At 37.3% G+C, this 26,508-nt stretch overlaps 1 protein-coding gene across 1 annotated transcript; it reads left to right on the top strand.

The window, feature by feature from the left end:
* Positions 1-365: 365 nt before the first annotated feature.
* On the top strand, positions 366-26,508 carry MIX23 (mitochondrial matrix import factor 23). The gene is made up of 5 exons (XM_019448558.2): positions 366-485; positions 11,733-11,858; positions 17,455-17,601; positions 23,023-23,082; positions 26,201-26,508. Exons 1-5 carry the CDS (start codon positions 435-437, stop codon positions 26,249-26,251), a joined length of 435 nt encoding a protein of 144 aa, XP_019304103.1. The 5' UTR covers positions 366-434; the 3' UTR covers positions 26,252-26,508.

Raw genomic sequence — 26,508 nt, 5'->3', positions numbered from 1 at the left:
CAGTAATGTCTTTTTAAGAAACATCTCTTAGCAGTCCCAAATTCTTAACGAACAAAGGCCTTTGTGCTGAAGGGACAAGAGGTAAATAATGGAGTGGGAGGGTTAAGAAAAGCCTCACTTCTACTCTAGATTTCCTCTTCAAATGATCAGGTTGGTGCCACCAAAGGGAAAAAAATGGGATTGGAGTAAAACTATCCCTACAAGTTCTGATACTCTCCGATACCTCTAGGCCAGTTCCAGAGGCCGTGTTAAAGGGGTGGGAACAAAAAGAAGGATACCACGGCTACAAGTTTCGGTGCAAACGAGCACCAGGGAAAAGACAAACCTTGCCTTGGGTTTCTCGCTTTCTTCGGAATAAATTTTGTTAGGCGGCGACGCGGACACCTTTGCTCCGTGGTGATTGGCTCCCGGCGGGGGCCTCGCGTTTGTCCAATATGGCGGCGCCCAGTGGCGGTGTGAACTGTGAGGAGTTCGCCGAGTTCCAGGTGATGGGGTTTTCCTCATGTGGCAGGTGTTACCCCCCAGTTGTCCCCGGATCCTGTTCCCTGCTGTGGCCTGGGAGGGAGTGTGGATCAGTTGTGGAAGAAGCGGGCAGTTCAAGGCTCCTTTTCCCAGCCATTGGAGGTCATGGGGGCGCGGGCTTGGCCATAGCGAGGGAGCTCCGTGGGGGTCATGGTTCTCCTTGCGACGCCCAGGCCTTGAGTAACCGTCCCAGGAAACTTCGAGTGGTTCCGAGGTGGTAAAACCAAGCTTGGGCCGGGTGGTAGAGATTGTAACAACCTTTGAAGCCATCCCCTGAACTCAGTTCCTAGCCTCTGCCATCCTCCTCCTGCTTTAAGTTGACCACTCGTAGGAGAGAAGAACGTGAAGGAGAACTTATTTACTTGATAAAACAAAATAAAAACTTGGTACAAGTCTTACTGTTTTGATAGGGCAGAACGTTTGGAGTTCTTGAAGGGGCGATTAATTTTAGTACCTGCTGTGGTGCTTCTGCCTTCCTATCCATTACAGGAAATGTAACACTTAAGGAAAATGTATTTTAGGACTAATACCGACCCATGAATTAAAGAAAGGGGTCCGGATTTTAACTAAGTTGCTATGAAAGTTATTTTAATGTAGGTATAAACGTGCTGATGTCTAGATAAAGAGTTGAACTTAAAAAATCACGACCTTACAAATGTATCTTTAAAGATAATGAAAAATAATTTCACGTATCACTGACCTATCTGTAGGAAGTTTTGTTCTATGAGCCATTTTGTAGGGAGTGGTATTCTTGAAGATAACCTCAACAGACTGAATTATTTGACAAACATTATTTGGCCAAAGAAGTTTATGTGGGGTCTTTCCACTTTTTTCGTGCCCTCTTCACCACTTCAGCTCCTCCTCACAACAGATGAGCACAACAGCAGCCAACTTCAAATGTGATCAAAGTGCTGGACAAATACTGATACTTGTAAAAATCTTAAATAAGATAGAAAAAGGTCGTTAGATTATGAAGTATATGGAATATTTAAGATTAACAGGCCTGTTTATGGCCTTGATCTTTCACATTAATTAGTACTATGAATTAATGAGCTCAGATAACTGAGCAATGATAGCCTTAGGTTTACTAGAATGAGCACTGGTTAGGGAGTTAGATGTTCTGGGTTCTAATACAGCTTCTGCCATTAACAGTTTTTGGACCTTGAGCTAATTGCTTAACCACTTAGGAATTAATTTTTGAATCTGCAAAATAAGATTTTGTTAAGTGACATTTAAAACTGCTTCCATCTTTATAATTATTTGAATCTCTAAAACTAAATTTCTTTTTTTTAAATATAATTTATTAAGTTAGCAAATATACAGTGTATACAATGTGCTCTTGGCTTCGGGACTAGATTTCTATGATTCATCGCTTATATACAACACCCAGTGTTCATCCCAACAAGTGCCCTCCTCAGTGCCCATCACCCATTTTCCCCTCTCCCTGCTTCCCCCACCCCCATCAGCCCTCCATTTATTCTCTGTATTTAAGAGTCTCTTATGGTTTGCCTCCTTCTCTGTTTGAAACTATTTTTTTCCCTTCCCTTCCCTCATGGTCTTCTGTTAAGTTTCTCATATGAGTGAATTCTACATATGAGTGAAAACATATGATATCTTTCTCTGACTGACTTATTTCACTTAGCATAATACCCTCCCGTTCCATCCACATTGCTGTAAATGTCAGGATTCCATTCTTTCTCATTACCAAGTAGTATTCCATTGTATATATAAACCACATCTTCTTTATCCATTCATCAGTTGATGGACATTTGGGCTCTTTCCATAATTTGGCTATTGTTGATGCCATAAACATTGGGGTACATGTGCCCTATGAATCAGCACTGCTGTATCCTTTAGATAAATTCCTAATAGTGCTGTTGCTGGGTCATAGGATAATTCTAATTCTAATTCTAATTCTAATTCTAATTCTAATTCTAATTCCACACTGTTTTCCAGAGTGGCTACAGTAGTTTGCGTTCCTACCAACAGTGCAAGAGGGTTCCCCATTTCTCCATATCCTCACCAACATCTGCTGTTTCCTGAGTTGTTAATTTTAATGTTTATTTATTTTTGAGAGAGAGACAAAGTGTGAGTGGGGGAGGGGCAGAGAGAGAGGGAGACACAGAATCAGAAGCAGGCTCCAGGCTCTGAACTGACGCGGGGCTCGAACTCATGAACCATGAGATCATGACCTGAGCTGAAGTTAGATGCTTTACTGACTGAGCCACCCAGGTGCTCCCTGAGTTGTTAATTTTAGCCACTCTGACTGGTGTGAAGTGGATCTCAATGTGGGTTTGATTTGCATTTGATTTGATTTGTGGTTTTGATGTGTGTGTTGGCCATCTGGATGTCTTTGGAAAAGTGTCTATTCATGTCTTCTGCACATTAAGAAATGTGCACTGGATTGTTTTTCAGGTGTTGAGTTAAGTTCTTTATAGATTTTGGATGCTAACTCTTTATCCGATATGTCATTTGCAAATAACTTCTCCCATTCTGTCTGTTTGCCTAGTTTTGTTGATTGTTTCCTTTGCAGTGCAGGAGCTTTTTATCTTGATGAGGTCCCAGTAGTTCATTTTTGCTTTTATTTCCCTTGCTTTTGGAGACGTGTCGAACAAGTTGCTGCAGCTGAGGTCAAAGAGGTTGTTGCCTGTTTTCTCCTTTAGGGTTTTTATGGTTTCCTGTCTCACATTTAGGTCTTTCATTATTTTTATGTATGGTGTAAGAAAGTGGTCCAGTTTCATTCTTCTGCATGTTACTGTCCAGTTCCTCCAGCACCATTTTCTAAAGAGACTGTCATTTTTTCCATTGGATACTCTTTCTTGTTTTGTCAAAGACTAGTTGGCCAGACGTTTGTGGGTCCAATTCTCTGTTCTATTCCATTGGTTTATGTGTCTGTCTAAAACTAAATTTCAAAGTTATCTGTTAAAAGACCCAATAGTGCTTAGAAAACACCTTTGTTTTTTTCTTTTGGAAGGGCAGATAAGATGTAAGGGGAACAAAAGCTAAATTCTCTTGTAGAACCATTCCATTCACAGAAATAATGTAAATAAAAAGATCATAAAATGAATGTCATTAGTGAAACCTGGGGTAACTTTTTAAATAGTCTTTCTAGGGCTTTTCCAAATGTGTGGTTTATAATGGGGAATACCCTGGGTTAAAAGTCAGAAGATCTGATTTTCCAGAGCTGGCCTTGGCATATCACTTAACTTCATTGTAGATAAATATAAGAACATTTGCCACAACCCTCATAGGCACACATGAACATAAGTGAAGGTAATGTAAAATGTAAAAATTTAGTATAACATTTAGGTTTAGATGAGTTAGGTAAAATTATAAGCTGTGGTTAGCTGGCACACTCACAAATTCTTAATCAAAGATAATATTTTTTAAAGCTGTGAAACCATTATATTTTGTATAGAAGTACCCTAAATGTGAAAAGCACTGCACTGAGTACTGTGGAAGAGAAACAGGAAATCATGTATTTTTATTATAAAGATTTAGGTACTTTTTCCTTAAAATTTTATTATGAAAATGTTCAAATGCTACAGAAAAGTTGAAAGAATTTTACAGTGAATACTTATGTACATCTAGATTCTATAATCAGTGATTTGCTGTATTTACTCTATCACATACTCATCTCAATATATCCATCAGTTCACCTCTTTATTTTTTTGATGCATGTCAGTGGCAGTTGCAAACATCCATATTCTTCACTCCTAAATGTGTCACTGTTCATATCATTAACTAGTATTCAATATTTGTTCACTTTCATTTTGTAATATTTACATGCAGTGAAATGCACTGATGTTAAGCATACCAGTCTTTTGATATTTACATATACCTGTAGTACAAACTTCCATCAACATAGAGAATAATACTGTCACCTCCAAAAGTTTCTCATGCCCTTCCCAGTCAATCCCAGTCCATACATCCCTCCTTCTCCCCCCCTCTTACAGTGTACTGCTACTATCCTGATTTTTTCCATGTAGGTGCATGTTTTAAAGTTTGAGTCTTTGAAGTATTTTTAGTTTTTGCAGTTCTTACTTTTCTATTATAAAAATTGGACTTAGCCCTCCTGAAAAATATACTGTTTCCAAAATGAAATAAAGTCCAGAAAAGAATGTTTAAAATTGAGTGTCTAGAACTCCATTTGAACACTCATTTAGCAAGAATTTATTGGATGTCATATTAGTCTGCTAGGGCTCCCGTAACAAATTCCACAGACGGGGTGGCTTAAACAACAGAAATTAATTTTTTCACAGTTCTGGAGACTCAGAGTCCAAGATCAAAGTCCTGTTAGGGTTGTTTTCTGATTCATCATCTCTTCCTGGCTTGCATGTTGCAGCCTCATTGCTGTGTTCTCACATGGCCTCTTTGTGCACAAAGAGAGAGATCTCTGGTGTCTCTTCCTTGTATAAGGATATAAGTTCTATAGGATTAGGGCCCCACGCTTATGACCTCATTTAACTTTACCTCCCTATAGACTCTGTCTCCAAATTCAGTGACACTGGGGATTAGGACTTCAACATATGAATTTGGTGTGGTGGAAGACACAATTCAGTGTATAACAGATACCTGTTAGGTACCAGACATTTGGGGAGACTCAGTGGACAGAAATAAAACAAGGAACATAATGCAAGCAGGGATATAAAACATGTAGAAGATATTTAGAATATGAATAAAATGCTATAAAGGTCAGAGAGATCAAGAGATGGTAATTGAGTTGGGCCTTAGGCAGAACCAGGGGAATTCTAAGTAGAAGGAACAGTATATAGACAGAAAATTTTATGTATCTGGGGGAAATAGCCAATCATTATTGCTGGAATTCAGGATTTACACGGACACAGGAATTATGAAAAAGATAGGAACCAGATTATGGAAGGGCTTGAATGCCAAGTGTGAGATTTGGGAGTCATTTTTGAACAGGGGGCGAAATGGTCAAAGAGATGCTTTAGGAACACTCATCAGTACTGCCACAATCTTTGTTCACACCCTATCATGTCTGCAATTAGCTTTGCAGTCCATCCTTATCTTTAGTCATTTCTTTCTCCAGTATATCCCCCTTCAATCTAATCTCCATGACTTTATACTGTTGTCTTCTAAGTTTTAGAATCTGAACCATGCATCTAATTTCAGGCATCTGTGACCAGGTCTAAACTACTTAACATGACATACAAGACCTTTTAAAACCCAGTCCCAATGTCTTCTCCCTAGTTATATCTCTACCCTCTCTTATTCATGTTTCTCTCTCCCCAACCACTGCCACCTCCAGCATACATTTGAACTCTTCTGTCCAGCCACAGAGGCCTACTTTTCCCTGAATGCATCAAGCTCTTTATCATTTCTGATTTTTTTCCACTGGTTGCCACCCTGAAATCCCTTCTTCCTGACCCTATCTCTGACCCAGTTCATATATCAGCTAAACAAAATAAACTAAGTATTTTTTCCCAGAATGTTTAAGTTTTTGTATTTCTGTTGGGAATATTTATTCATTTATACAGCATTGATTTTGCTAATTAGGTTCGGACAAAATAGACTGTTTTCTAGCATCCATGATGATTCCTTTTGTAACATGTCCAGCTGCTCTCTGGGCCTGGAGGTGCTGGGTGCCAAGAGGGCAAGTCTGTTTCTAGCGTGGTGGGGGGGGGGGGGGGGGGGCGGGGAGCATAGTGTGAGCATTGCTATAAAAATGTGGTTTGAGGAGCAGAATCTGAAAAGAGCAGCATGTGAATGGAATCTACTTCTTGGTACCTTCAGGCAGAGGGTGAGAAGGGGAAGGTTAATAAATTCCAGATCATTCTTTGGAGTATATTTTTATTTTACTGTCATGTAATCGACCTTTTACCACTCCCCATATACCCTGCCCAAAATAATTAAAGGAATTTACCTGAGGATCAACCTTAGGAATAGAGTGTAGTATAATTATAGGGGCAATAGAAAGTTTTCTCTACCCCTCCCTACTAAATCTGGGCACTCCTTAAATACCAAAATTGGCCTGTGAGAGGATGAGATTTTCACCACACAATTACAGATAAGACATAAAATGCAATTCTAAGATAAGTGAATAATTTTAGATGGCCAGCCTAAAATTAGAGATTCATGATATATCAGAATCTCTTCTTGTTTTGAGGAGGATTAAAGATTGGAGAAGCTGGAGACATTACAAAATTTGGAGAGTTACCTTTTCTAATGCTTTGACATTTAGAAGTTAATTAGGGTTCCAGGTCTTATACAAAGATATAGTCTTGAGAGAGCCACTGAACTGTGTGTATTTCTGTATTATCTCTGTGGACTTGTGTTTTATTGTGTATGATGTCTGCCCAGGGATGTCTTCTATATATTTTCTTAGTGAATTTGTGAGAGAGAAAGGGAGGGAATGAGGGAGGATGCCACTGGAGCCAGGCATCAGATATTAGTCTGTAATTCCTTATGAATAATACACATGATTTATTGGGAGCATTTGGGTGTCTGTGTTGACCTTCATTTGCTCTCAGTCTATGAGGGCCAACCAAGCTTTTCTCCAGACCCTTTTGGAGTTGCCTTAAGAACTCTGGCCTTTTTTTGCACTGTAAAGAAATGTGTGCCTAGTGAGGTGTTTTATATTTCTTTTCCTTCTCCCTTTGCAAGTTTGGAAGAAATTCCTTTCTGAATCTTACCCCCCTTGCCCTTTTAGTTTTTTCAGTATCTTTTTTGTGATATTTAAGAATAGCTTATAGTTCTTTTTATCAGTTTAGAAATTGTCATTATATTTTCTCGAATTCAGTACTATCCAGTAGAACTCTTTGTAATGGTGGAAATTTGCACCATCCACTAGCAACATGTGGCTCTTGAGCACTTGAAATGTGGCTAGTGCAACTGAGGTACTAAATTTTAAATTATTTAATTTTAATTAAAATAACCTCATATAACTAGTGTCTACCCTATTAAAACTCAAGTTTTAGATCATATGTTGATGATTCTCTAGCACACAGAAGATTGATGTATTTGAAAATCCACAGTTGTAGGTTCCATTGGTAAGACTGTGAAATTGACTGATTCATTACCTAGTTAATGCAGATAAATTCCCATTGCTTTATAAAACTTAACTGTTTTAATGGAGAGGAATTTGGCTATATAGCTAGTGATAAAACTCAAAACTGGTTAAAGTTCACAGTAAATAAAAATTCCAGGGAATGTCAAGCTATGTAATCTTTTACCTGGATTGCTGTGTCAATCTCCTAACTGATCCTTTTGCATCTACTCCTGTTCCTATCTAATTCATTTTCCACATTTTAATACTTTAACCTAAGCAGTCATTTCAGAATACAGATTTGATCATGTAACCCCACCATACCTAAACACTTCATTGGTTTTCCATTCTCAGGAAAAAGACTAAAATCCTACAATCTGACCTATAGTGGTGGGCCTCAGTTTATACTATGTTTTCTCTTACTGTGTACCGAAGCCACATTAACTTTTTAGTCCATTAAACATTCTATTCAGATGACTTGTTAAGATCACCCAGGATTTCCATCTTGCTAAATCTGAAAGTTAATTTCTGTTCACATTTTTCTTGACTTCTAGGAACATTTAACACAGGTGACCATTCCCCCCCTGAAACCTTTCTTCTGACTTCTGTGATACTAGTTTTTCTCCTGTACTTTATATGCGAGAGTTCTTTCTTGACCCCCTTCATTCCCAACAGTCTCCTTCAGTGATCTCTTCTCGTCTCATGACTTTTAATAACATCAACTTGTTAATATAACTCTAGCCTTGTTCAGTGTCAGACTGGTATTTTCAACTTTCTATCCAACTTGTCTATGCAGATATTTAAGAAGCATCTGAAACTTAACATGTCCAGAGCAGAACCTTAAAAAAAAAGAATCAAACATTTTTTTTGTGTGCAAAAATGCAGTCCTATTCAAAAGGAGAGTTAGTACCATGGATCCCTATATACCCAGCCCTTAACTTCAACAATCAATTCATGGCCACTCTTTTATTTATATTCTGCCACTCACCCCATCCTAATCAGATTATTTTGCAGCACATCCCAGATACCATATCTTTTTTTGTAAGTATTTCAGTCTCTATTTCTAATAGATGATAATTTAAACACACTACCAATATCACATACAATTAACAATAACCCTAAGTATTATCAAATGTCCTTTGAGTTGTAATAGAACTTTGATTTCATTCCTTCCAAATCTTTTCTTCCCTCAGTCTCTCCCCAACATCAGTTAACGGCACTACCATGGATTTAGTTTGTTCAGGCCTCAAACCTTGTTTTCTCATTCCTCACCACCAATTCATCAGTTTAGCCTATCTGCTCTATTTTCAAAATATATCCTGAATCCAGCTTCTTCCTAATTCTATTGCTACCTCTCAATCAAACTATCTATCTCTTGCCTAGACTATCATAGTAGTCTGCTAAAGAGTCACCCTGTTTCCATTCTCTTCTCTATAATCCATTCTTCATCTACAGGCGAAGTTATCTTTTAAAAAAATTAATCATGTTATACCATTCCCTTGCCTTAAATCCTGTTGCCTTTAGAACAGAGTCCTTAATTGTTTCCATGGTCTCTGTTGTCCTTCATTTTCTGGTCTCCTCTGACCTCACTTAATACCACTTTTCCCCTTATTCACTTCATATACCCCAAAGTTTGTTCTTGCCTCATCATTTTTGACTTATTCCCCCACATGTTCATTTAGTTGGCTTATTCATGTCATTCAGTTCTCAGTTCAAATGCTGTATCCTCAGAGAGGCCTTTCTGGATCTCCTTATCCAAAGTGTTAGCCCCTCAGCCCCACTGTCATTCTTCATCCCATTACCTCAGTTTGTTTTCTTTTTCACAGTATTGTTCAATACTGAAATTATCTTGTTTGTTGAGGCACTTGCTTATTACCTGTCTCTCCCTATGAGAATTTTGCTCTTTGAGGGTCAGAACCTTTAGAATGTTAGAATAGTGTTTAGAATGGTGCCTGACACACACTAGACATTACTAAATATTTTTTGAATGAAGAGTGAATAAATGAACTGTGCTGGGTTCTGAATGCTTCATATGTTTAAAGAAGAAAGATTGCTGAGGACTCTCAGACAAGGAAAGAGTTTTATCTAAAAGGTATAACTTAAATCTTGGCCTCAGAAGATCATTTTGATATAGATAGGAGAAAAGAGAGATTTTTAAAAGAGGTTTCTTTCTTTCTTTCTTTCTTTCTTTTTTTTGAATAGTCAAGTTATAGGTGTGCTGAAGTTGGAAAGGAAGGTTCCTGTCTACTGCTTCTGCTAATTATGTACTTTTTGACACTAAATGGTGCTTCTGCCTTTTGTTTGGAATTTGCCATTCACACATATATCCTCCATTGTACACAAAACACTCAAAGTGGTGGTTGCTTAGTGAATATGTTGATATTATCCCTTAAGAATTCCAACTTATAGAGAATAATAGTACTATTGACAAAAATAGAAAGATACTGGAAGAGGGGATAAGATAATGAAGCTGGTTTTAAACCTGACATTTGCCTGTGTTTTACTAGTCCAAATTATGAGCCTTCTACAAGCTATTTAACTTCTAGATTGAGATCTAGAAAAGGCTATTAAAATACTGATTGAAGATTAATAGACTGATAGGAACAGAATCTAAACTGCAGACTTAGACTGAATGGCTTAAATGGTTATTATAATTGGAAACACCTAAATGTTCATTATTGGGGAAGTAGTCTTACAGACTGTGACACTTCCACAGGATATTTATGCCACGATTAAAAATATCTTCAAGGCACTTTGAGTAACAAGGGCAAAATGCTCATGGTATAATGTCATAAAAGCAGGACTTTAAAGTGTTACAGAGGACCTCCAGTTGATAAAAATATTCATAGATGTGTACGGAAAAAACTAAAAACATCTTATAACATTAATAATAGTTAACTGGGGATGACTTTTATTTTTTTAAACTTTTTTGCTAGTTTTTCTAAAATGACTTGTAATACTTTAATCATAATAGAAGTTTTTATTTTAACAAATGGATGAAGAAAGAAATGAAGTTGGTTTCAGTCATGGATTTCAGTTTGGCATAGGAAAGATAGGCTGGTATGTTGAAGGAGGCAGAGAATCAAACAAAGTTGCTTTTAATACACTTTAATATTGAATGTTAACTTGTTGGGTGTTTTTAATATATATATTTCTAGCATTATATACTTCTATTTCCCTGATGATTTTTCAGCCATCATGTTTTGCTGGGCTGGGGGGCGGGGAAGAGAATTTAAGAAACAATTAAAAAAGAAAGAGAAGAGTATAGTGCTGGAAACAGTTTGTGTTTTCTGGAGACAGAGCGTACCTGATGTCCAGCCTTTCTCTAGTGACAAGTGAAAAGAAGTACCCTAATCAAAATGTAGAGAGAAGGGACTGTCCTATGTAGGTATTCTCACCAGAGTCTTTTTAAGTCCCCTGCCCTTTTAGTATTATTTTTCTTTTGGTTGGTTTTTTGAGAGTTGGAGCCTTTTCAGGAGGAAGAGATCCGTGGGAAATGTGAGTAGGGTCACTAAGAAAAGGTAAAACTAATTTCTGTTTTGTTCTATGAATAAGAAAGCCATGAAGAGACTTGATTCCTTCTATAGAAGCATGCTTTCTCCTGTACTTCTCCTGTATTTTTGTTACAAAAATAATAAAACAATCATAGTAAAAAGCTAAAAAAAGCAAAAAGCCTAAAAGGTCATAGGTTAATTTCTAAGTGAACCACTACTGAGTATTTCTTATATAGCTTTACAGAATTTTTCCATCTAGTACCACATTTTAGAATGATAGACATAGAGGCAATAGAGCAAGCAATTATGCTGGATTGTTTGGGACAATTTGAGGTAATTGCGTTTAGTAGAAACTTTTGTTGGCTGTATGCTTGGATGGAAAGAGCATACACTGTTTGCTAAGCATGTGCCACCAGGTGGGGTTTAAAAATGAATTAAAGCAGTCATGACCCTTGAGATGGTCACATTTGAGCCAAGAAAACAGGGTTGGTGCCCATTCTTAGAATTACGATTACATAACCTATTATTCTCATAATAAAGATTTTCCTGTGGTTGCACTAAATTTAGCATGGTTTCTCTACTCCTAACTTACAGGATTGTAAAATATCCAAGAGCTTTATGGATTTTTTTTTGTTTGTTTAAATGTTTCTTTTTTAACACTTAACTTTCAATTCAGGTTATTATTCTTTTATTTTAAATATATATAGGAATTACTCAAGGTGATGAGGACGATTGATGACAGAATAGTACATGAATTAAACACTACGGTTCCAACAGCTTCCTTTGCAGGGAAAATTGATGCAAGCCAAACCTGTAAACAACTTTATGAGTCTGTAAGTGTATCTTTTGAGTCTTTTGTGCTTCCTTTATGCCTTTCTTTGCAGGCAAAATAAGAAACCAATTGACATATAATTAAACTGGATGAAAGTATGACATCTTCATGTTTTCTTGCCTACGTCTGAGGGTGTGTATAAGTTTTGATCTGGTTGCTACAAACTAAGGAAAACGTGTGATCTTATGCACAAGTCTGTGGAAAGATGGTTCTAAGGAATGAGAGCATTTTTTGGCCCCTTCATGGGCAGCCTTTAACTTTAGAAACTTTATGCACCAGGGAACGAAGGAGGAAGTGAAACAGTCAAGTAAAACAGGGAAACAAGAGCAAGGGTTTTGAATGAGTCAGTCCTAAGAAGCCAGACACCTGATACAATGAATTAAAACCTTTTATACTTTCTGTATCTTTTTTCTTCCCTCAATCATCAGGGAGGGGAATAGAAGCATTTGGTAGTTGGGAGAGAAGCCACAGATCTTGTCCTCGTATGAGGCTTTGGGTTCTCAAATATATATTTTTTCATAGACTCTTAAAGAGTTCTTTTGTGTCGCTTTATAATTTCTAAAAACAAAAGGAAATAGTAATGTGGCCAAGTATTTTTTTATAATTTACTTACATCTTTTCATTAACTTGGAAGCTAATGTTCAAATGGCATTTGCTTTTCTATGATCTCCCACAAGATTACTATTTGGATTCTTATAAAGAAGATATTACTTAAAACCTAAAATTCTATTTCTCAGTTATGAAAAAAAAGTCAGTTTTATTCATATCAATTAAATTCAAAGCATTAATAATTGCTGATGTTTTTGTCCTGCTTTTATATGAAAGTGTGTTGTTTTATTGAGTGGTTAGGTGATTCTTGTGGCTTGAGAAATTGCAAATCTGTGAACTTTAATGAGTAGAATCCAGTATTGGAAGTAGGGAGCATGAGTCCAAGCCCTATTTTATTTTGAGGTTGTTCACTTAGTTTCTTTGGGTAGCTCTGTCTGAAGAACTAGAAATTTATGATCACTTTAGTGATGCCCCCCTCACTACCCATATAATCTCTAGAAAAGAATCTCACTTGTTTTCATTTATAATCTTTTTTAACCTAAAGATTTATAGTGTAGGGATTAGCAACATAGATTCCAGATGTAGATTAAGTCCTACCTCTGCTTCTTCCTAGCTGGTAGCCTTGAACATGTCACATAACTTTTTGCCTCAGCTTCCGTATTTGTAAAATAATAACATAATAGTACCTAGTTCATGGGGTTGTTAGAGGATTAACTGAGGTAATATAAAGTGCTAACTGTACTAAATGTTTTATATATAAATGCTTGCTGCTTCTATTATTATTGTTGTTATTATTATCCCTTTGTTGCACTAAGATAATCTTGCATATTGGAACCTTTTGTTTTGGATATTTGAGACCTTTCTGTTTTGGATATTCTCGTGTTTGTGTTTGGGTTTTTCTCTGTCTGTATCCTAAAGGGATCCAACAACATGAACATTAGAGGAAGGATTGTTTATCTAGTAATTTTGTGCCAGGGATCAGGCCTGCAGCAGAGTGCCTATGCTAATAAGTACCACTGAGTTCCCTTAGATATTATCTCAGTTAAGAGTGGAGCTCTGTGAAACATCCAAATTGCTTAAGGTTACTTTGACTTCTTTTAGCCCCTGGTGGTTCCCTTCTATAGCTGATGAAGAAATGTTTGCACTCTCTAATAATAATCCTTCTTCATAGCAGATGATCAACAAAGTTATTATGAAGTACTAATTGTAGAAATTGCAAATCTTAGAAGAATACTCTTAATGAAAATAATTTCAGTGAGATCCCCTTATTAAAGGGTATCCCTTGAATCTATGATTTTTTTCTAGCTGTACATTATTTATTGTTTATTCTCAAGATAAATGTGAAAATCAATGCTGAACATTAAAAAGTCTGAATTTGCGGGGCGCCTGGGTGGCTCGGTCGGTTAAGTGTAAGACTTCGGCTCAGGTCATGATCTCACGGTCTGTGAGTTCGAGCCCCGCGTCGGGCTCTGTGCTGACAGCTCAGAGCCTGGAGCCTGTTTCCAATTCTGTGTCTCCCTCTCTCTCTGCCCCTCCCCTGTTCATGCTCTGTCTCTCTCTGTCTCAAAAATAAATAAAAAAACGTTAAAAAAAAAAATTAAAAAAAAAAAAGTCTGAATTTGGAACAGTGTTTTACAAATGCAAAACAATTACTAGTGTTACAGTGATTGATTTAGGGTAATTTTTAAGGATGTCTCTTTAATGTAATGAATCTTTGGAATATATGTTTAAATGATATGCTTCCCCTTGCATCTTTTTGTCAGAAATTCTGGAGAAAGATTTGAAAAACACAAAGGGCCAAGACAAAAACTTACTAACTTTTGTTTTATTTTATTTTTTTATTATTTTTGTAAATTTTTAATAGTTTATTTATTTTTGAGAGAGAGAGAACACACATAAGCAAGGGAGGGGCAGAGAAAGAGGGAGACACAGAACACAAAACAGGCTCCAGGCTCTGAGCTATTAGCACAGAGCCCTACGCAGGGCTCAAACCCACGAACTGTGAGATCATGACCTGAGCCGAAGTCGGCCACTTAACCGTACTGAGTCACCCAGGCATCCCATGTTGTGTTTAAAAAAAAAATTTTTTTTTAACATTTATTTGTTTTGAGAGACAGAGGGACAGAGCATGAGTGGGGAAGGGGCAGAGAGAGAGAGGGAAACAGAATCCAAAGCAGACTCCAGGCTCTGAGCTGTCAGCACAGAGCCCGATGTGGGGCTTGAACGCAGGAACTGTCAGATGATGACCTGAGCCAAAGTTGGCCGCTTAACCAACTGAGCTACCCAGGAGCCCCCTGTGTTTTGTTTTTAAATGATGGTTAAACCAAGGGTCAGTGTCAGGGTTCTGACAAATGATGTTTCAGAAATTAGAATTTAGTGTAGAGTTAATTTAGAATCAACCTTTGTTCAGGAAAGAAAACACCCAAAAACTATGATCACGAAAAGTGTTAGCATTGTTTCCCTTAAAGGCAAAAAGGATTGTTTTTAAATAATGGTTAAAAGATAGTAGGTGAGGGGCGCCTGAGTGGCTCAGTGGGTTAAGCGGCTGACTTCGGCTCAGGTCAGGATCTCACAGCTCGTGGGTTCCTCGAGTCTGCTTTGGATTCTGTGTCTCCCTCTTTCTCTGCCCCTCACCTGCTTGTGCTCTATCTCTCTCTCTCTCTCAAAAAAATAAATAAACGTTGAAAAAGAAAAAGATAGTAGGTGAAAATTTGACTAAAAGAAGTTCTTAGAGTTTTGGTAAAGTATAATAAAACTGGGAAGTCCTAGATAGACCCCTGTTAGACTAGCTTTGAATCACTCTCTTGCCCCATGCTAAATGCCTTCATTCTGAAATTGCATACCCCAAATCAAAGGAAGTATGGTTATGATATGGTTATTACTCAGGGATTTTCTCCTCTAACCAAAGGAGCTGCTAGTTATCAAGCGTCCTCATTTCTTTGACATGTGTACAGAAAGAAGTCTATGCATATTCCTCTTGCATATGGCTCTTAATTCTGAATTTTCTTGAAGGTTGATCATGAAAGCTAGACTAAAATAATTGATAGTACAGAATAAAAGATGATTTGCTCAGTACTTTCTGTCCATAGGGGAGTGAGTTCACAGTGGGGCTAATCTGAAGGAAAAGTATGCAGGTGAAGGTAGGAGGGTGGTCTTCAGTGAGAAGTGTATCTGCAGGAAAGGGGCCAAGTTAATGAGGGGAACAGTGGAAGAGAGCCTAACCAAGGAAGGAACCTGTGTGGTGGGAGAGGCTGAAAGGAAAATATTGAACATTTTAATAAAATGTACACAATTGGAATTTGATTTTAAAATTCAGATAGAAAAAGTGAAAATACTGTGACAGACTCCTACTTGGTGCTAATGCTATTCCACCAATTATTGGAGCTTTAGACAAAATATTAAAGTGATTAAATAGCATCTGACATCTGAGCAGTGTATTGAGTTATGTTATCCTTAGATTTTAGAGGTAGAAAGGATATTAGCGATTATTTACTCATAATCCATAATTTTGCAAAAGAGGAAACTGAAGCCTGGAAATGTTAATTATTTAGCCAGTCTCATACAGGGAGAGCTTCTTAACTCTAAGTTAGGATGGTTCATTTCTTCTGTTTTGGGAATTTCCCTACCCTCAATGGCTCCTTTCATTTTCTGGAATTATATCTGAAGGAGGAAACAAGTAACAGAAGCAGCGTATTAGCCAATGAAATATAGGCCTTGGACTGTCCTTGTGAATCCTAAACCTTACAATGAAAAAAATTAGCATATTAGAGTAATTTAGTATAGGTGGGGTTAATGCCTCTTAGTTTGATTTTCTTCTCTTCACATAGGTATGATTTATAATCAATGCACTTTTAGTATTGTCGCACTCTAGAAATGCAAAGGTTTTTTTCCTGGTGCATATTAGATCAGTAGTTCTTAACTGCAGGGTCCTGAGATGATCATTTAAGAGATATATTTCAAATAACTTAGGAAGAATGCTTATAGGATGGTTTAGTCCTGTGTTTTATATACAAATATGTATAATAGTTAGGTTATTCCTAGTATAACTCATTAGCATAGCATTAACATATTCTCTTCAGAGGGAAGAAGGAATGATATAACATGATTAATTAGATGGAGGAAGTTAACACCTAAATTTTAGTTGGAAGTGAACCACCTTTGTTTGTGTTCCACTAATTATAATGGCAATTGCATAGTGCTTGCTTCAACAGCACATATACTATAATGGCGATTACATATTATTTTAGTACTTTGCTTTTACTCTCCCCCAGGTTTATGGGGCGTCATCAGAATTTGGCTATGATCATGGGAGTGTGTTCAAATAATGATCATCAAACTTCGTAAATGAAGGAAGAAAATAAATGCAAATTGTTGTATTGGATTTGTTATATAAAGATGAAACTTAGTAAAGAATTGCCCTGCCAGATGTCCTTTCAGTTGGCACACACAGTTGATGGAGCCAATAATCTGTACTTCATATACAATTTTCCCATATTAATACTTTAAAGTCTTGAAAAGGGCTCTGTCTTGCATAGGTAAACATTCTTTGTTTTTCTTTAGTGTAACGAATTCCTTCTCTACATCACTTACTTCACAATTTCTTGCACTTAGTGACAACACAAGGCTGAAAAAACCAATGAAAGGACAAAAAAAAAGAGGAAGAATAGCAGCAGTGGCCCCGAAGGTGTGTGAGGGTGGGTAGAGGGTAGAACACAAGGGATGGAATACTGGGGACAGTAATGTAGGGAGAAGGGACTGAAATGAAAAGTCCTGTGTGGGGAATGCAGGAAGAGGAGTGGGAAATCCCAGAAGTATATGGAAGGAGGAAGACAACCGACCTCATACTTTACACCATGAGAGGTGTTTCCTTTGATCTGTTTTTTGGTGATTTAACTGGTTCAGCACAATTTTCTCTTCCATAGATTCAGTTTTTAAAAATTGTTTTAGAACTATTATATTTCTGTAGCCTAAAAATAAGGATTTTTTAAAAACCACTACAATGTAAAAAATTGGTATGATTTTTCTCTATTGTTCCTTTGTTCCTTTAGTTGATGGAAGCTCATGCCAGCAGGGACAGAGTCATAAAAAATTGTATAGCTCAGACCTCAGCAGTAGTAAAACACCTCCGAGAAGAGAGAGAAAAGAATTTGGATGATTTAACGTTATTAAAGCAACTTAGGAAAGAACAGACAAAGGTAAGTTGAATAAGCTTTAAATTTCTGAGCAAAAGATTTTCAAAATAGCTGTCAAAATAAATTTAGCTATCAAAATAAAGACAATTTTTTAACACCTTATTTATTTATTGAGAGAGAGAAAGCATAAGCAGGGGAGGGGCAGAGAGAGAGAGAGTGACAGGATCTGAAGCAGACTCTGTACTGACAGCTCAGAACCTGGAGCCTGCATCATACTCTGTGTGTCCCTCTCTCTGCCCCTCCCCTACTCACGCTCTGTCTCGCTCGCTCTCTCAAAAACAAATAAATGTTATAAAAAAAAAAAGAAAAAAGAAAAAGAAATGGTCATTACTTTAAAAAAAAAAAGGACCAGGGACGCCTGGGTGGCTCAGTCTGTTGAGTGTCCAACTTCAGCTCAGGTCATGATCTCACAGCTCATGAGTTTGAGCCCCGCGTCAGGCTCTGTGCTGACAGCTTGGAGCCTGGAGCTTGCTTTGGATTCTGTGTCTCCCTCTCTCTCTGCCCCTAACCCACTCGCATCCTGTCTCTGTCTCTCAAAAATAAATAAACATTTAAAAAAAAAAAAAAAAAGGGACCAGATTAATACTTCATTTTTAGTGGGCTTAATTTTATTACATTTAGAAATTAGTTGGTATGTTAATTTGTATTTCATGAATATATGCAGTGTAGTAGCTTTAGCTTAAAGAAACATGTAATCATATTTTCTTTCCATTTTTTTATATAGTATACTGTTAAATATAACAAAGGATATCCTTATATATAAAAGGATTAACACAGACCAACACCACATCAGAAAATCTAGGGAAATCATATCTGTATCTATGTTTAAAGGCTTGACTTAAGAATAAACTTTTTTAGGGGCACCTGGGTGGCTCAGTCGGTTGGGCGTCCAGCTTTGGCTCAGGTCATGATCTTGTGGTTAGTGGGTTCGGGCCCCATGTTGGGCTCTGTGCTGATGGCTCAGAGCCTGAAGCCTGCTTCAAATTCTGTGTCTCCTCCTCTCTCTGCCCCCCCCCCCCCCATGTTCATGCTCTGTCTCGCTCTGTCTCTCAATAATAAATACACATAAAAAAAAAAAAAAAAAAGAATGAACTTTTTTAACGTATTTACATTTTGAGAATATTTACTTCTGGTTTCGTCTGTAGAAATTTGCTGAAATGCAATACAGATATTTTCAGAATATTACTCTCTTTAGCTATAAAAGTATAGTATTATTTGAATATAACCAGGTACACTAGAACCACATTATAATTTATTTCCCTACACAAAGAAGTTACTATGGATCTTTGGTTCTTTTTGGACACTTTTTTGTTTCCACTTCATTTCCCAGCCTTGCAGTTTTCACTTTTAAGAAAACAGCAAGTGTCCACTGAGTGATATGTCAGAGGAAGCCTTTTTTCCTCAAAGTCAGCTGTAATGTAGATAGGGTGTGCACCTCAGAGTATAAGAAATGGAACAGGACTGTTCCTTTATAGCCCTTAATGGTGACATGTCAAGAAAACATTTGAAATGTGTGCCATATTTTATTAAGTGGAACTCATTGCTGTCTTCTTTTGTGGGGAGCTGCTTAAACAGTGACTTTTTATTTTGATATAATTTCAAACTTATGGTAAAGTTGCAATAGTACGGGGAACTCACTTATACCCTTTACCTATATTCACCTATTGTTTGCATTTTGCCCCACCTGCTTTGCGATACATTCTCTCCACCCTCCCCTCCTTCTGCCTCCTCCTTCCCTCCTTTCCTGTTTCCTCCCCTTTCTACCTCACATAGGCATTTTTATTTACTGAATCATTTGGCGAGAATGTTGGGTACAATGTTCCTTTGCTCCTTACATACGTTGGTGATTTCCTAAGAAGAAGGGCTTTTTCCTATATGACCACTGAGCAATGATCAAAATCATGTCTGTATTTCAAGGTGGCACAGTAGGTGACTTGCTGACTGGGTGACTGAAAATCCAGTATGGGACAAAATTGTGTTTTTCATTACTGAACAGTCATGAGGTCTGCCCTTTGTTTAGTAGATGTAGCCAAGCTTTGAAAAGGGGACTTACCATCACTCTCAAGCCTATATTCTTGTAGCTGCCCGCAGGTGAGTGTGTGCACTTGCTCAGTCATCCCAGGGCTGCACCATGTCTTACTGGATTCAACCACCGTCTTCATGGCTCTCTTTGTTCATGACGACTGCTTCAGTCCTGTATTCCACATCTGCTCATTCATCTGGCAGTGGTGGGGTCCTCAGACAGTGAACTTAATGTTGTAATGGTCATCTTAGTCATGGTTTATGAAGGCTTGTAGATAATTTCTATAAAGCTGGTTAAAATCTAATTATTTTGGATTTTGTATTTCAACAGACTCTTGAAGGTTTTGACAAAGAAAACTACAGGGCAGGGCTATTATATCAGAAACTGAAAACTCACTATTTGCAGATTACATCAGACAAACACTACAATTACTCCTGTTAGTGGAGAACAAAGTTCAGAACCACTGAGTCCTTGGGAGTGATTTGTTACGTAATTGATCCACCCTCATCTCTGCCCTTCAGCCTCTAGGGCCCAGAGAAAATCACCAGGGTGACCATTGCAAGGAGTAGTTTTAGAAACCAGTCAGCAAGTTACAAAAGGTAGCTTTCTAGTCAGATACTGTGTAGGACTAGAGGGTGACTGTGAATAGTACTTAACCAAATAAGAAAGCTTGAATTTTTTTTAATTTTCAACCTTTCTTCATTTTCATGAAGATTATGGAATCAGAAAGAGAACTCTTAGAGATGTTCCAGGTCTACGTCTTCATTTTTTTGAATGAGAGAACTACAACTCAGGTACTAACTGATATCCCCAGCTAGTAAGTGGTAGAGCTGGGACTTTAACCCATGTCTTCTGACTCTGGATTCAGTGCTTTTACATTAAACTGTGACTGATAGTCAAATTCTGACTACTGTAGAGAACATACTTTATTCATATGCAGAGATGCCAGTCTAAAAGTCCCCAGTTCTTTCCCTGAGTCCTTAACTCAGAAAAAGCACATTCCTTGCTGGAACTGTGTAACTGCTGTCACCTATTGTCACCTATTCAAACTTCCTTTGAAAGGAAGTTTACCTGTTTAAGACCTAGAGCCTCAAAACAACCATCTCTCAGGGAGCATTTTGTTGGTGGCACTGAAATTGTATTAGAAGTTGGTTGTAATATCTGAAGCATTCAAGAATAGAGAAAACATGGGTTATAAAGGCAGGTGGCCCTAATGAAATGAATCTCTTCTACCACTTGGTGGCTTTGTAAACTTGTAAATTAATTGCTCTGAAATAATCTGATTTTTGGTTTGTAAAATGTAGTTGAGATTTCTTTATTTTTAGAGATGAGGATTAAATGATATCGTGTGTAAGAGCCAGCATATTACCTAATGTACTTAGTAGTTGTTTTCCTTTCCTTTTTGAGACTCTGGGACCCCATATTTTTTTACATTAATCCTCCTTACAATATCTTGGAACCATTGGTTTCTACTTTTTGTTTAATCACTACTTACGGGGGTAGGGGAGGAGGAGTATGCAAATCCTCTGTAGCAGTGGCATTCTCTTTTTGGAAGTTGTAATTATTCAGAGATTTTCTTATATATTGTGAAAATCTGCCTCCCTGTAGCATGTGATTATTGTTCCTTAATCTTCACTCTGCAAGTATGTAGGAGAAGTCTAAACCCATTTCTCCGTGACCTGCCCGTAAATATTTGTGAGCAGTTATGAAGACTGTCCTAGTGGCATGTCGTGACCCTGTTTTTTGATTGAGTTTACTTCTTTGGCACTCAGTCCAGGCTTTGACAGAGCAGTGAACCTTCAATAATTTCTGGTCCATGTAGCTGATTAAAATCTGAGGTTGCTTTGATGTCAGCAGATGGGCTTCTTCAGGCTCGTTGCTACTTTACAGAACAAGACTGGTTGTCAGAAATGCAGTCCTTCCTCTCATTCTAGTTTGAGTCCTATGTACCTGACTATACTCTGACACCAGTTCTGAGTCTAGCAGAGGACTTTACAAGGAGCCATTGGATCAGTACTAAGTTCCTATCTTACTAGTGTTACATGCACATTGCTTAAACATCCTGCCTGAACTCTGCTCCTAACTGGTCAGATTCATTGGCTTGGGTCCCTGACTCATGGTTGCCTAGATCTTGTCTGGCTCTCTGGTATTTTGTTCCCAAATCTCCTGGCTTGAGTCTTAACTTTGGCCTGAGGAAATCATCCTGGTTTTAACCTCTTGGCTGCTTCAATCTGTAGTTCATGCTTTTTGTCCTACTTTTCCTGAATAGTTTCAAGCCTTCTTCCTGGAACTAGCAAGCTTCTTTCAAGTTTCTCCCACTAGAAGTGACTAGGAGTATGATGCCCCTGCCCCCCCCCCCCCCCCCCCCCATCTGGGCCTGGCAATGGAATTGGCTACTTTTCTGATAGAGTAATTAGGTTGGCAGTTATCAGGGAAGTTAGAAAGACTGTAGCATTAGTATCAGACCTCTGGCTGCATGCTCAAGGTGTGGAAAACTCAGGCCTTTCTAGATCATTTGGGCCTTAGATATTCCCCTTCTTTCTCTGTTTTTCTTCTTGATTCTTTTTTCTTTATCCAAATCAGGTTGCCACCTCCTCCTTTTTATTCCTCTGTGCTGTCTTTATAAATCTGTATTATAGGATCAATAACTAGAACTAGAATTATTGAGTTCAAGGACATGTGAATTTATGTTTTTATAAATCTTACCAAATTGCCCTCCATAGAGGTTGCAACAATATATACTCCTACTAAAAATGTGTATGAGTGTATCTTTTCCCATACTCTCACTAGTAGTAGGTTTTATCAGAGGTACTCATTTTTAAAAATTTTTGTCATATTATGGCTTGATTTGCATTTTTCATACATTACTAACATTCTATATTTAAAAAATGTTTATTGGCCATTTGTGTTCCTGTTGTGAACTACCTGGACATTTGATTTTTTTTTTTTTGGAGCTCTCAAGGTGAGGGGCACCTGGGTGGCTCAGTCTGTTAAGCGCCCAACTCTTGATTTCCACTCAGGTCATGATCTCACGATTTGTGAGTTTGAGCTCCACATTCAGCTCTGTGCTGACAGCATGGAGTCTGCTTGGGATTCTCTCTCTGCCCCTTCCCTGCTCGAACTTTCTCTCTCTCTCCCTCTCTCTCTCAAAATAAATAAATAAACGTAAAAATAAAGCTCTCAAGGTGATTATAATATGCTTGAGAACCACGACTTAACAAGATTTAATAGCAGATTAGATACCAGAAGAATGGGCTGTGTCCAAGATCTAGCCCAGGTGATACCACTAATGAAGAATGGAGGAGCAGTAGCTGCTTTTATTAGGAAACTATAAATAGAATTTGGTTTTAGTTCTTCAATTTGAATTTTCATAACTCCAACTTTTTTTTTCTTTTTAACAGTTGAAATGGATGCAGTCAGAATTGAATGTTGAAGAAGTTGTAAATGACAGGAGCTGGAAGGTATTAAATAATGCTGTCTTGGAGCGAACTATGAGGGAAACTGAACTAACAAAGGGAAACCAAGGGAGGGGGGTAAGGAGTCCCTCAGGGCTCTCAAGAAGAATAGACATCCTTCATTTATAAGCAGCTGAAAGTTTTAACTTTGAGAAGGGTGCAGTTGGCATCCAAATATAGCCACCGTATAAAAATCAACTTTATAGTCGTATGTTAGTTTTTATGACATGTCATGGTAACAGAATTGGAGACATTTTGTATGTTTCCTAATACTAATAATGGGCATATTTGTTATTTAGGGTTATTACTAGTTAACTCAGAAACTTCAATGGCCTTATTTGTTAAAACCAGCCTTTTTGAGGCCCATTGGTTTGCATAAATTTTTATATCATTAGCTACCCTTCACAGTGACTTGCTTTCTGACATACCTGATCGTGAAACTTATTTGTACATAACTTTACTGATACCTGATAATAGAGCTTTTTATGGCTGCTAGGTTCACATGTTCCTTATTGCTGCCTGCACAGTTCTGAATAGGAATTAGATTGGAGAACCAGGATTCGAGGATCAAAAAATCACAAAATGCTGACTTTAGTTGTATGAAATGGTATATCTATATACCCTTCTCTAAAATTTCAAAGATTTCCAAAGGGAAAAATCTATGAAATCTGAAAGAATGAGCTGAAAATTCTGTTTTATCCTTTGAAATTAAGCAATGGAATGAGATTAAACACAGAGAGACGTTAACTGAACCCAAACTAGAATGTACCAACTTATAGAGCTGTGAATAAATTGCAAAATACAAATTGATTTTCTTTGCTATATCACTTTTCTTTATTTTGTCCTCTTTGACAAGATTTCCTATTCCTGCTCTTTCTACTAACATGAGAAGGTGTTTGCTACTTGAAAGATTTTGGCGATATTTGTCCATTTATGTTCTACAGAGAGATAATATTTATTCTTGGGATGGGATAGGGGAGGGGTACAATGAATATCTGATTTGAAAAACCCAGTGGAGAGGTTGGTATATGTCAAATGTAGTGGGAAGAGTGAAGCATTTTTAGATTTGATACTAGTTTTAAAGAAAATATACTCCATCCAGTCTACAAAAACCCAAGTTGTCTACTAGATTTTAAAAAAAGAAAATGTAAGCTGTGGTGCAGTAAGCCAGCAAAAGTTATGAAGGCATTTAGGAAAAAGATTTGGAGAAGCTTGGCCAAGTCATACATGTCCCAAACATTGTGCCAAGGCCACCAATCTAAAGCCTCGCCTGGTTTGAGCATTGAGAACTTGAGGGAAATGTCAGGACTGGTAACTGACAAGAGATGAACTGTAAGACGAAAGGGCCAGAGAGAGTATATTTAATTTCTGCATTTTTTTTCTTTTATTTGTGAGTTAACACATATCAAAGAGGATATAACATGTAGAATGTAAGGAATATTAATAAAATGAACACTCTTGTATCTTCCACCCAGCTTAAGAGATTGAATAATACCAGTACCATGAAATCTCCCTATGTAGACTTTTCTTTTATCTTTTATTTTTATGGTAGTCCACAGTGGCCAATATAGGTTGGTGTGTGTGTGTGTGTGTGTGTGTGTGTGTGTGTGTGTGTGTGTGTGTGTGTGTGTTTTAACCTTAAAAATGATTTGTTCCTTGGAGCGCCTGGGTGGCTCAGTCGGTTAAGAGGCTGACTTCGGCTCAGGTCATGATCTTGCAGTCCGTGAGTTCGAGCCCCGCGTCGGGCTCTGTGCTGACAGCTCAGAGCCTGGAGCCTGTTTCAGATTCTGTGTCTCCCTCTCTCTGACCCTCCCCCGTTCATGCTCTGTCTCTCTCTGTCTCAAAAATAAATAAATGTTAAAAAATTAAAAAAAAAATGATTTGTTCCTTATGTCATTGAAGTATGAAGGTAAATTCTAAGAAGAAATGCTTTTAGATTTTTATAATTTTTTATTTGGGCACTTAAAATTTTTAGACATGATTAAATATTTTTAAATATTAAAGGATATATGGTAAAAATTCTACCTCTCATTTCTCCCTTTCAGCCACCTCCTTTCCTTCTAAAAGGATGATATTTACTTTTAGATATTTGCACAATTCTAAATTTATGTATGTATATACACACACACACATTTTCCTGTTTGTTATATAGAGGTGTTACTGTCCATACTTTTTTTTTTCCTTAATATATCTTGGAGATCTTTTCAAATCAGAACATACAGAGCTTCCTTATTCTTTTTTGTATTTGCATTATATTCCATTGAATGGCTGTACTAAAATTTTTATTTAACACAGCCCCATATTGACAGGCACTGAGTATAGAATGTTCTCTTAACATTTATGATACATAATTTGTTTAGGTTTTTAGAAAGAAAGTTAAATAGGGGCGCCTGGGTGGCTCAGTCGGTTAAGCGGCCGACTTCAGCCTAGGTCATGATCTCGCGATTCGTGAGTTTGAGCCTCACATCGAGCTCTGTGCTGACAGCTCAGAGCCTGGAGCCTGCTTCAAATTCTGTGTCTCCCTCTCTCTCTGCCCCTCCCCTGCTCATGCTCTGTCTCTCTCTGTCATTCAAAAGTAAATAAATGTTAAAAAAAGTTTTTAAAAAAGCGAGTTAAATAGATCAAACATTTTATAAATTTACATAGTTTAGCAAAAGATTGATTTCCCTTTAAGTATACCTACTTGTGAGAAGGATCTGGTACTCTTTTAGAAAATCACAGCAGATATCTAAATAAAATCTACATTATAAAAAGGAAAAAAGCTTTATCATAAACTTATTTTTAGATATTTTTGTTTAACTGCACAAAATATGTCCAGAATATGGAATGAAAATGTTTGCTAGTTACTATTACTCAATAAGCTAGCTTGTGATGATTTTTTCCTTGAATAATAGGAATTTTATTTAAAAGTTAAAATTGTCTTATAAATGGACTTCAAAACCTTCTGTATTTTTAGCACCTATAAGTTAGTTTGAACTGCTGAGGAAACTTCTCTGTTCCCTAAATCTGTTGACCTGGGATAAAAATGGTTTTGTCCTCCTGAACCATGCTAAATTTAATTTAGTTCCAGGCTTGATTTATACAAGATGGCTCAATGACCTTTGTTTCTGTTTAAATATTTTAGGTGTTTAATGAACGCTGCCGAATTCACTTCAAGCCTCCAAAGAATGAATAAAAAGATACTTTTTTATAAAAGGACCGGGACATCTCATAAGAGCTAAGCATGACAGATATCAACAAGGTGGGCTTCCTAGGATGATTTCTGAGCCAACAGTCCAAGACCTTTTGTTGATTTCAGCCCCACTTAGCCAAGACCTTAAGTACAAATAATTCTGATAATTATGGAAAAATCAACTGCTATTTTATACTGATTCTGTAAAAAAAAAAAAAAAATGTTTTGTAACTATTAAAATAATTTTCTGACTCAGTGTA

Source organism: Panthera pardus, unplaced genomic scaffold (genome assembly GCF_024362965.1).
Source record: "Panthera pardus isolate Hobbes unplaced genomic scaffold, ASM2436296v1 HiC_scaffold_16, whole genome shotgun sequence".
Classification (NCBI taxonomy): Eukaryota; Metazoa; Chordata; class Mammalia; order Carnivora; family Felidae; genus Panthera; species Panthera pardus.
Note: the sequence above shows the minus strand (reverse complement) of the source record. Positions and strands in the feature narration are given on the sequence as shown.